Consider the following 12,252-nt stretch of genomic DNA (forward strand, 5'->3'; position numbering starts at 1 on the left):
AGTTATTGATATACAACCTTTGCATTGTTTATTACTTATGTCACTTACTGTTTAGTGCCTCCATTATATATAGTTTTCATATTGGTTATTGGCACTTAGTCCTGTACTGTTTTGTAACTTCATTGATGCTTTGGTTGTTACAAATATTTGCATTAAACTATAACACATTGTCTTGGGGGTTTTAGTCATCCATTTTATAAGTATCACAATATTAATTTTGTATTATAATCTTTAAATTTATTGGTCTGTGATTAATAATAATAATAACAATAATTTATTTCTTCCCCAGCCACTCTGGGCGGCTTTCAACAGAACATTAAAAACACAATAAAACTTCAAACATTAAAAACTTCCCTAATCAGAGCTGTCTTCAAATGTCTTCTAAAAGTCGGATAGTTGTTTATTTCCTTGACATCTGATGGGAGGGCGTTCCATAGGGTGGGCGGCACTACCGAGAAGGCCCTCTGCCTGGTTTGATTACCTTGTTTGTATTACTGATGGAACCCTCACTCTGATTTTGCTATAATTATTTCAAGGCACATAAATTACAAATGCATTCAGAGTTTAAAACTGTCTTCCTAGTCCTATCCAGGCAGTCTAAAGAACATGTGAGGGCACAAACTATGCAGGGATCATGAGACCATGTGCACTTGCCCTCACCCCCAGTTTCCCTATTCCTCAGATGAGAATAGGGACATTTCTCACTTCCTCCAGCTGACTCTTCTTGACCCCCCATTTTTCCTCCCCCTGCCCACAGAGCATTTCCTATCAGAAGGCTGAGTGCCGCCGCCAGTACACCAACGGGACAAAGCACAAACTGTTATGTACTGAAGTTCTCATCCTGGGCCAGCAGGGGGATACTGTAGATAGTTCAGGTCCACATATGCAAATAAGGGATTGAAAGTGACATTCAGTGATTGGATAGTTACAGAAAATGGTTACTGTTGTGTTGTAGTGGAGCTCTATATAAGCAGGTTGGCTGAACCCTTCAGTTCAGTTCAGTTCTGGCCTGAGAATAAACAAGAGCTGTTTGAAGAATCGCTGTGTCGTCTGATATGTTCACCCACAACTTAACACAAACCCTCCAGTGTCCTGAGAAAAACCCTTGATCTTGATCTTATTTTATTTTATTCCTTTGGCAGATTTACCAAAGAAAAGAAAAACACACGGCAATAAACAATTTTTTAGAAAGGGGCAAGATTAGATGCGGACCCACAAAGTATTTAATAATAACAATAACAATAACAATAACAATAACAATAATAAAATATTTATTTGTATCCCGGCGAAAGGCCGGGCTCAGAGTGGCTAACATCATAATAACAACACAATAAGCATAAAAACAGGCATAAATTAATTAAAATACATCTTAAAATGAATTAAGACAAGTTAGAACCCAGGCAGGTGGCAATTATCAGGGTGTAATTGAGAGTGGTTAATAGCTGCCAGGACCAACTGTTTCCATTGATTCCTTGTGCTCTGCTCCCCCTTCCTTTCCGCACAGGGCGCTCTGACCTCTGCCTGCCCCTCAGAGCTGGCGCGTCACTTGGGGCTAGGACTTGGTGGTGGCAGTCTCTCCTTCTCCTTGTCTGCTCTCCAGCAGCTGCTATAATAAATAATAATAAATTTTATTTATACCCCGCCCTCACTGGCCAGAGCCGGGCTCAGGGCAGCTAACACCAGTAAAATTACAATAAAAACATAATGGGGGGGGGACAACAACCCCAATTTAAAATACAGGTTAAAATGCAATTTAAAATGCAGCTTCATTTTAAAAGTAGCCCATAGATCAAAACCGTAAGGGGAGGGAAGACATAAGGGTCAGATTGAGTCCAAAGCAAAAGCCAGGTGGAACAGCTCTGTCTTGCAGGCCCTGCAGAAAGATGTCAAGTCCTGCAGGGCCCTAGTTTCTTGTGACAGAGCATTCCACCAAGTCGGGGCCAGTAGTGAAAAGGCCCTGGCCCTAGTTGAGACCAATCTAACCACCTTGCGACTTGGGACCTCCAAGGTGTTGTCATTTGTGGACCTTAAGGTCCTCCACGGGGCATATCAGGAGAGGCAGTCTCATAGGTGCCCAAGGGAGGAGGCTGACAGCAGTGGCCCTGGGGAGGCATCGAGATGCTCCCTCACTATCGCCACTGCTCGGGACAAGCACTGGCTCATCCTCCTCCGTGGCAGCACTGGCATAGGAAATAGGGACATTCCGGGATCAAATCAGAAACTGGAATGGCTTTCGTGATTATGGGCATGTCTCTGGAAAATTGGGGAACTTGGGATATATACTCCACCTCCTGACTTTCCTACATCAGATGCAGAGGTCTGAAGCGAGTTTCGGCTGAATGCGCTTAGGATCCTCCCCGTGATAGGGAACCGAGCACAGTCACGAAAAAAACGCATGTAAAATAATCCTTCGACCTTCCTACCCAATGCAGGAAGGTTGGATGTGGGTTAGCCAGAGCCAACACACATGGGAAAATTCTGGGCAGCCACACAGGTCTGGCACAAGGCCCCTGCACCCCCTACACAGTGTGTTTCCCCACTGATAAGATCTATAGATAAATATGAACTAGAGGAGTGACAGTGTCATTGCTCAGAATCATGTGTGGTTTGTGGATACTTACCTGCCAACTGTCCTGCTTAGAGCGGGACATCCTGGAATTACAGATGGCACCCTGGCTTCTGACTGTACTGTTTTGGCTTCTGCAAGAACGTGAGCCCGAAATATATGTGCCCTGATTTCCCTCTGCGGCATGTTGGAGAGTATGTTGGTGGAGCCTGGCAGGTCCAGTGATTAGCTCAAGAGCAAACAATATTTGACAAGCAGTAGCAGAAGAGAAGACTCCCCGGAAAAGACCCTGATGTTGGGAAAGATGAAGGGCACAAGGAGAAGGGGATGACAGAGGACGAGATGTTTGGACAGTGTTCTCGAAGCTGCCAGCATGAGTTTGACCAAACTGCGGGAGGCAGTGGAAGACAGGAGGGCCTGGCGTGCTCTGGTCCATGGGGTCACGAAGAGTCAGACACGACTAAACAACTGAACAACAACAACAGCAGCAGGTGGCATAGGTGGGGCTGCACTTCTGACCTGACCTCCTTCCTAATGCCACATATCACTGCCAGTTAGTGGATGGGGCAAGGCAGCTGGGAGCTTGCCATTGTGCTGGTGCAACAGTGGAGCCAATCTGCTGCTCCTGACTCGGTGTTTGCATCGTACTGAACTCCCACTGCCTTCTCCTCCCCACATCCTCAGTAACCTGCAGAGACATGCACAGACCCTCCAAGTGTACCTATTTTCCAGGATCAGTCCCAGATATACAGAAGCCATCTTGGTTTCTGATTTGATCCTGGAATGTTCCGCTTTTCCTTAGGACATCCTGATTTTTGTCAGAGAAGTGTTGGAGGGTGTGACCCCTGAGCCAAGGACATAACTAATAATATAACTTTTAGAAAACATCTGAAAGTGGCCCTGTATAGTTTCATTATATTTTTATATCTGTTGGAAGCCGCCCAGAGTGGCAGGGTCTAGATATGATGATGAGGTTGATGGAATAGGACGTCCCTGTTTTCATTGGACGCAGGTGGCGCTGTAGGTTAAACTACAGAGCTTAGGGCTTGCCGATCAGAAGGTTGGCGGTTCGAATCCCCGCAATGGGGTAAGCTCCCGTTGCTCGGTCCCTGCTCCTGCCAACCTAGCAGTTCAAAAGCATGTCAAAGTGCAAGTAGATAAATAGGTACCGCTCCGGCGGGGAGGTAAACGGCGTTTCCGTCATGCTGGCCACATGTCCCGGAAGCTGTACACCGGCTCCCTTGGCCAATAAAGCAAGATGAGCGCCGCAACCCCTGAGTTGGCCACAACTGGACCTAATGCTCAGGGATCCCTTTACCTTATTTTCATTGGAGAAGTGTTGGAGGGTATGTATGCCACAGTGGGAAGCCAGGTCAGCAATAAAGCTCTGCCTGTGCAGTCTGCTACCGCTACACATTATATATGTTAACCATCTGATTCATGTTGCATGCCAGAATGTGCTTTTTACAGGACAGAGCAGTGAATTACTGGCTGATTGGGGTCATAGCGCCACATGTCCATATTTCAGCCTAAAAATGGCTTGCTTCCTGCCCCCACCTCCTCAAGCTAGGCTAGTGTAGTTTATCATTTAGTTTGTTATTAATCTGCCCAACAGTGACTATTTTGGGCCTGGATGCTGTGCTGGAATGATGACAACGAGTCCAGAATTCTCCAGCGGGTGTCGCCAGTATTTCAAAAGGTTGCCATTAGCTCAGATGTGCCTGGTGAAATTATTTTTAAAAGGGACCAACCGAGATCAATTAAGAAAATGTCATAAAGTCCTTCTGGGTCTCATTAAAAAGTTTGTCTATTAAAACAAAATGGTAATTGCAAATTAAGGGCTCGATTTGGATAAGTACCAAGTCTCTGTAGTCCTCACTGAATTGGCAATCGCTAAGCTGCTTCACTTCCAGGATGGAAGGCTCCAGGGTCTTGTTTAGAGCAATTGAAGTTGAAGTCTACAAATGGTACATTAAACCACTAGCCCTTCCTCTTCTCCCAGTATGGCTATTGTCGGGGGAGCCTCAATCTAAACTTTGCTTTCAGGAAGTCGCTGTGGATACTGCACTGAAAGCATCAGCCCAGTGTATCCACTTCTGATCTATTATCTATTTTCAGGTGGGATTCAGTCAGGAATCGGCAAATTCAGGCTGTGCAACTATAGTTGACTGGGGGTCTTGCACAACAAACCTGCTTCCTCAAAATATTTTTTTGCAATAAGGAAAGTGATGGGAAGGTGCCCTAGAAAGTGTGAGATAACACTTGCTTTGACACAACATGGTCTAACCTTCCTGCAAGCAAACAGAAATCCCAAGGAGTTGTTTCCCACTGTGCTTCAATTTTAAAAATTCATCCTGACTGGCAAGAGTGGCTGGGGAAACCCAGCCAGATGGGTGGGGTATAAATAATAAAATTATAATTATGCTAAGACCAGAAGCCTCCAAGGTGTGCACTTCCACCAAGGGGCTCTCTTTTGGAAGCCCAGAAAAGACTACAAAGTCTATATTCATCCAGCCTTTATTGGTATGATTTGGATAAGAAAAATCATAAAATATAAAAAGTCTATATATAAAAGACAAAGCAGGATTTTTATGTGACGAAGTTGGTCTGTGTGCCAAAGATGACATTCGGTACAACAGGCTAAAAATATTAAAAGAAGCAAATATCCATAGGCCAGTTGACTATCCCCAGAGGTGCAGAGAAATTCTGAAACCTGTCGCTATCTCTGCCAACTGCTATAAGCCATGATAGCTACAATGAATTTCCATATACATCTGAACACCAGGTGCTGTGGAGGACCATAAATAATGGTCAGCAATTTCATGCTCTCTTTCTGAGTGTCCAGAGAATCCTTACTGGATACTGTTATATACTTTGCTAGACCAGATGGACCTTGGTCTGAACCAGAAATGCAGTCCTTTTTTTATGATTCGCACCAATCACAGTTTTGTTCTCTGTAAACCTCTTAAATTCCCCAACCAGTCACTGAAGACCTCCTTGACCTTCTGATTCCTCAAAGTGAAAATGAAGGGACTTAGAAATGGGGTCACTACAGCCGTCAAGAGGGCTACCATTTTGTTCATATCTGTGGAGTGGCTCTTCTCAGGCCTCACGTAGATGAAGATAACAGTGCCATAGCCGATGCCCACCACAGCGAGATGTGAGGTGCAGGTGGCGAAGGTCTTCTGCCGACCAGTGTTAGAGGGGATCTTCAGAACGGTGGAGATGATAGCGACATAGGATGCTATTATGACAACAAAAGAGCTTAAGACAAACAGAATCGCAAGGAGGAAGTCCCCAAGCTCAATGAGGCGGGTGTCTGAGCAGGAAAGCTTGAGCAAGGGTGCGTTATCGCAGAAGAAGTGGTCAATCTGATTAGAGCTGCAAAAGGATAGCAGGGACCTTAATATGGTTGGGGGAATCATGAAAAGAAAGGGAATCGCCCAGGATCCAAGGGCAAGCTGGATGCAAACTCTGCCGCTCAGGATGACAGAGTAATGCAGAGGATGGCAAATGGCCACGTAGCGGTCAATTGACATTACAGCCAGCAGAAGGAAGGTTGTGGATCCCAGCGAAAAATAGAAGTAAAATTGAGCCAGGCACCCTCCAAAGGATATAGCGCTTCTTTCCACCATTAGGCCTGCCAACATTCTGGGGACCACAGTGGATGTGACCAGAGTCTCTGCCACAGAGAAATTACATAGGAAGAAATACATAGGTGTGTGAAGACGAGGATCCAGACTGGCCATTGTAACAATAGCAGTATTTCCACCTATCAAAACCAGGTAGAACGCCAGGCATGGTGCAAACAGAACATTCTGCAACCACATTGTTGTTGAGAAGCCTATCAGGATGAATTCTGCAGTGTGTGTTTGGTTTCTCATCGCCCTGTTTCTTCTACTCTTCTCTCTGAAGGACAAGCAAAATAAGCAGATTAGTCTTTGCTGGATAAAGGGGCGATGGTGGCATCTCTCCCCCTCCCCAGCTTTCTCCTTGTGTAGGCCATTGTCACGTTGCCTCATAATCATGCACAACCTATTGAGAGAACGAAAAGGGCAGTGGGGAGAACAAGCACATTACCAACCCCCAAAAGAAGGGTAATCTGAAGATAAAACACTTGCACAGACAGAGAACCAGAAAGGTTAACCCCATTCATAGGTAAGAAGACAATAACAAAGCTTTAGAGCAAGGGGTCACCATATGTTGCTGTTCTATAATTCCTATTATGCCTGACTATTTGCCATGATGGCCGGGGCAACATGAGCTACTCTCTGTCCTAGTGCTACCGAAGGAACAAAGAACTCACTGCGATCAAGACGGAGTTGAAGATTTTCATTATGTCTGTCGTTTTTAGTTTTGATGCCCCACTTGTATCCCAAAGGGGTCAGGAAGAGGCTACCGTGTTAAATAATATTGTTTAATTTACTGAAATGGGAATGGCTATGTGTATTAATGATTGTTGCTAACACGGGGATTTTCCATGAGGCTGTATTGAAAGCTGGGGCAAGCACTTTTGAGTTCTTGCTAAGTCAATGATTAACTGATTGTTGTTTCTCTGGTAGCTAACATGTGAGTGGTGTAACGTTAGATCATGTGATAAAGGTATTGAGTTGCTTTTGAGTCATTTCAAACTCAGTGAAGATGTAAAATAAGCTCCTCGGAAGGGAGAACAAACCATCTGGAGGCTGGAATGTAGGCTGTGAATAGGGAGAGCTTTGCTTATAGGTCTGTTTGGATTATTTCATATTTTGTAAGATGATGAGCCTGACTAGACAGTGTGCCAGGGCTCACACTCGCCCGGCAGGCTTCTATCCCAGCTTCCCTTTTAGAATCAAGAACCACCAAATTAGATGGGAGCCACCCCCTCCCCACCAAAAGCACACTGTGATTTGCCGGTGCATTTGTACCCTGCCAAAAAAGCTCTCAACGCAGCTTACAAAAACCAGTTCTTCAGTGGCCCCTGTCCTCAGGCTCACAATCTAAAAAGACATGACACACAAGAAAAGAATGAAAGGGAGGGAGGAGGGAAAAGCAAGCTCAGGCCCAAGTCTTTGAGTTACAGTTCTGGAAGGTACAGCCAGTGTCAGTGGTGGTCCTGGCTTTCTTGTCCTTGATAAAGAACAGTCCCTCCCTCCTCTCTTCTCCCCAAATCATATCTTCGAGCAGAACTGGTGACTAATCCATAACCATCTTTTTTATTAGCTCAGGAGGGCTACACTCCTTTGTTACCCAACACTTTTTTTTTAACCAATTATCTTTTAAACGCCTTTCCCCTGAACACTCCATAGCAGGTCCCCTCTTCGTTCTCTCTGCTGCATCCCTCATATCCTCTTCCCTCACCACTTAGTACTTTCTTCCCTCTCTGCATCCCTTTTCACATTTTTGTTCCCAAATTCACAAGTCTTTCTCTACCTTCTCTTGCTATGTTCCACAGTTCTCTTTGCTCTCCATTTGAATGTATGAAAAGGCTTTTTTTAAACCAGATGTTTCATCTAGACCAGCCTTCAGTTTCCAACACTAGTCAGATGTCTTGGAATAAGGAAGCTCACAAACTAAGGATAGACAAATCACCCTATTTCCACTTCATGATAGTTTTGAATGGTCTGTCCCATCCACTTTTTGCAGATAAAAAAGTAAAAAAAAAACCCCCACACTTCTAAATTGTATGTATTTTATACACATTTTGTATACGTTCTTCTCCTTAAAGGCACCTTTGTGTAAGCTTTTCAATTCATTTCCCCTTAAAAAATGTGCTTTGTGCATACTGAACAAAATATGCATATTTGGATTGCATTTTTTGAACCGAAATCACATTGTGGTGTCACGTTGTTTTGGAAAACACAATCAGGTGTCCAGGATTTCAGGTTGATGCTAATAAGGTAACACTGCAGATGTATCACAGAACAACAACAACAAAAAAGAGCAGACTGATGCCCAGTATAAATCTGCCACTAACACACCATTGTTGTGTCAATGATATGTTGCAAAATACAGACACCAAAAACCACTTGTCTGGAGAGACCCTCTGAAACTTGAATAGGATTTTTGTAAGCATCCTCATTCATTCCAATAAGCATAAAAAGGTAAAGGTAAAGGGACCCCTGACCATTAGGTCCAGTCGAGGACGACTCTGGGGTTGCGGCACTCATCTCGGTTTATTGGCCGAGGGAGCCGGCATACAGCTTCCAGGTCATGTGGCCAGCAGGACTAAGCCGCTTCTGGTGAACCAGAGCAGCGCACGGAAACGCCGGAGCGGTACCTATTTATCTACTTGCACTTTGACGTGCTTTCGAACTGCTAGGTTGGCAGGAGCAGGGACCGAGCAACGGGAGCTCACTCCGTCGCGGGGATTCGAACCGCCGACCTTCTGATCGGCAAGTCCTAGGCTCTGTGGTTTAACCCACAGCGCCACCCACATCCCAACAAGCATATATGGTACTTATTTATTGAGAGGATGGGCTTGTTTTGGCTTGCAGAACATCTGTTCCCCCCCCCAACCCATCCCAACCTCCCTTTTTTAAGTGAACCCATTTGCTTGAGAAATGTAAGGTGATTTTGCGCAAACTCCCCCACCCAGAAGCTAACAATGGCCATTACTAACTCCTGTGGGAGTGAGATCCATAGTATTAATAAGTATTTGTTGAGTGGGGCCTCTATGAGTGTCTGGTTGCTAAAAAAGAAATCCTGCCCCGAGTGCACCTTTGTCGTTTTGTATTTTTATGTTGCTCTTATTTACTATGCATGTTCTTGACAAGGCATATTCTTTTTTTATTGCCTGAGTAACTTGCATTACATTGGAAACTTTCAACAAATATGTAGAATTTTAAAGATTTGGGCTTCCTGGTTTGCACAAGCTTGTTTTTTTTTAACCAATCTCATCTTTTAATTTAAGCTGCCCCCTTCTATTTTTTTTTTACCCAATTTAGCAAAACAGCTCAAGGAAATCACAGAAGTTTTAAGGGTGGGGAAAGGGTGGGGACCAGTTGGAGGGGCTTCATGTAATGTATCCCCCACCCACCCACCCACAGGTCATTTTATTATCCAAATGTGGTCCAGGGGCTTCTCTACATATTTTGAGTTACCTAGGGTTGCCATATTTCAAAAAGTAAAATTCCTGACACCAGCAACAGGACATGTCAGGAGTATTCCTGATGTATAGTAAGCCTAGAGTTGCCTGACCTTATAATAAAAGTCTCTAAGTGCCACCCATTGAGAAATTCCATGCAGGACCCAAAAGAAATGTAACATTATTGGGTTGAATAATGTGATGTTTGAAAGCAATTTTCTTTTTTCTTTTGCCTCACAAGTGAAACTATGAGTAATGCATTTTAAACACACCTTAATTAAAGTTCGATTGGGACAGTGTGAGCCAAGCAAAATTGGTTCAGGAGCTGGATCCAACCCACAAGCTTCCTGTTGGTGTGGTACCTCTTGTTTCAGGGCAGGTAGTAAGACTGGAGGGCCCCAGAGCATCCAGTGCAATAAATCAATGGGAGAGTAATCTTAGGAAATTACTTACAGTGCTGTGAGTCTTTGAAACACAGGCTAGATATGAAAGCGAAAGATTCTTCCATGAGTAGAGAAGTGAGGCAGGCAGCTTAGGGTTGGATTCACACAGAGAAAGCAATTTAAATGTCTGCTTGTTTTGATCTCCTCAACATCTAATTCTCTCTAAGATCTCTCTCTCTCTCTCTCACCCCCCCTTTTTTAATGAGCACAGTCATGGCTTCTTTTCTCTGGTACAAGATCCAGAAAAACCCAGAAATGTGCATTGATCTAGAAAGAGCACCTTAGTATTTTCCAGACAACTGCATTTGGAAGAGATTCTCTGTTCCTGATTTCTTCCACATTCAGAGTGCTGTATGTGAGCAAGTACTTTTATAATAAAAGTTTTATTTGCAGCCTGTCTAATGCTCCCAGGAGACTGAAAGAGCTTCAAGGTGGGTGTGGGGTGGAGCGGGAGGGAGCTGTGATCCACAGGGGTGCTGAGAGTAACATCAGAATCTTGCTCTGCGCCGTCTCTTTTTGAGAAGGCGCTCTGAAAATCCACGTCTGGGGAGAAAAGACATCTCTCTGCAAGGCCTGTTCCCACCTTCACTTCTCAGCCACGTAGTCTCCTTCCACCTGCTGCAGAAAGAATAAATCATCTATGCTTATTGCAGAATGTGGAAGGAGCAAGGCAAGCCATTTGACAGTGTCTTAATTGCTCTGTGTGGTCCATGGGACCGATGTGAGGAAAATGAGCACTTTATTCCTGACCGACATGTGGTGACCGTCCTCCTCTTCCACTGGGTGTATTTTGTATCAGGGAAGGAAGCAGCCTTCCAAACTGTGCTTTTCGTTTCACGACTATGTGCCTTAAGTCTGAAAGTGTGTACAGTGGTACCTCGGGTTACTGACGCTTCAGGTTACAGACTCCGCTAACCCAGAAATAGTGCCTCGGGTTAAGAACTTTTCCTCAGGATGAGAACAGAAATCGCACGGTGGCAGCGGGAGGCCCCATTAGCTAAAGTGGTACCTCAGGTTAAGACCAGTTTCAGGTTAAGAACAGACCTCCAGAATGAATTAAGTTCTTAACCCAAGGTACCACTGTACACATTAGTTAGTGCTTTGAAACACCAGGAGGTGGCTTCTCCCTGCTTTTTATTGTTGCCGTTCATATCAGAAAGGGAGCAGGGATGTTCCTCATCTGATGCCCATTTCGTGATTTGTTTCCCTGCACTGAACTTGATGAATTCAATGAAGCTGTTATCTGACATGCACAAGAGCTGAATGCACACACCTCCTCTTAACAGCGGCGTCTGCTTTCTAACTGGAGGGAAGCTGGTTGGAGGGAAAGTGCGTCAAGAAGGAGTATTTCTCAAGAAGCGACAGGATACCTATGGATCGGGGCTAATGTCATGTGCATTTAGCTACAAACACCACCAATGGGGGAGCACTGGAGCCAGAGTAAGCAGTAACGTTCTCACATAATGAGTGTCCTCACACATCAGAAATTGCAGGCCCAGTCCCCAACCCCCATAGAATTACAAGACCGCTGAGATTGGTTTGTATTGAAACAGGCCACAACTTAATTGAATACAGTTGAAGTAGGTTTGGTTTGGGCATGGGGCAATCAGAGAATACATCCGGCCCGTCTGCTGGAAGTGATGCGTAGGTCAATCCGGGCAGGGGTTCTTAGGACTTACATCAAATAGGGTGACCCCCACAGGGACTGCCGTCTGGGGGGAGTGTCATTGGCCCTGGTCCCCAGCTGGGTATGAGGACAGGACAACTCCCCGTGGATCCCTTTAACAGGATACCCCAGTGTTTGGAGGGACAGGCGGTGTTAGAATTCCTGCTCCATGATTGCAGTCATGGGACTTTTGTCTTTCAAATGACGGTATGTGTTTTGACTCCATAGAGTGGGAAGTGACGGACACAGGATGTTTGTGTTACTGTGTTCCATGAAGTGGGATTATTGTCCTTTGTTCTTTTTCTCTTTGCTGTCTGATGCTAGAGGGAGAGGGAGCCATGTTGCAGTGCTCCATGTGTGTTTATATGTAAATAAAGTAGATTAGCCAAAATGCTGAGTTGCTGAGGTCTGTCATGCATGATGCACAAACTCTGAGTATCCCTAAGTGTGCCAGTGTTGGTTGGCATGGGTCGCTGTGATGTTCAGGCTGAAGAAAGCTCCCGAACAAAAG

At 44.8% G+C, this 12,252-nt stretch overlaps 1 protein-coding gene across 1 annotated transcript; it reads right to left on the reverse strand.

Moving 5' to 3' along the window:
• Positions 1–5,432: 5,432 nt before the first annotated feature.
• On the reverse strand, positions 5,433–10,160 carry OR6V1 (olfactory receptor family 6 subfamily V member 1). Its single transcript, XM_081845451.1, has 2 exons — positions 10,086–10,160; positions 5,433–6,475 (listed from the first exon to the last, which is right to left on the reverse strand). Exon 2 carries the CDS (start codon positions 6,448–6,450, stop codon positions 5,506–5,508), a length of 945 nt encoding a protein of 314 aa, XP_081701577.1. The 5' UTR covers positions 6,451–6,475; positions 10,086–10,160; the 3' UTR covers positions 5,433–5,505.
• Between the last annotated feature and the right edge of the window lie 2,092 nt (positions 10,161–12,252).

This window comes from Podarcis erhardii, assembly GCF_964252035.2.
Source record: "Podarcis erhardii genome assembly, chromosome: 17".
Classification (NCBI taxonomy): Eukaryota; Metazoa; Chordata; class Lepidosauria; order Squamata; family Lacertidae; genus Podarcis; species Podarcis erhardii.

Coding starts and splice junctions, on each gene's coding strand:
- OR6V1 (XM_081845451.1), bottom strand. CDS start 6,450: ATGAGAAACCAAACACACACTGCAGAATTCATCCTGATAGGCTTCTCA.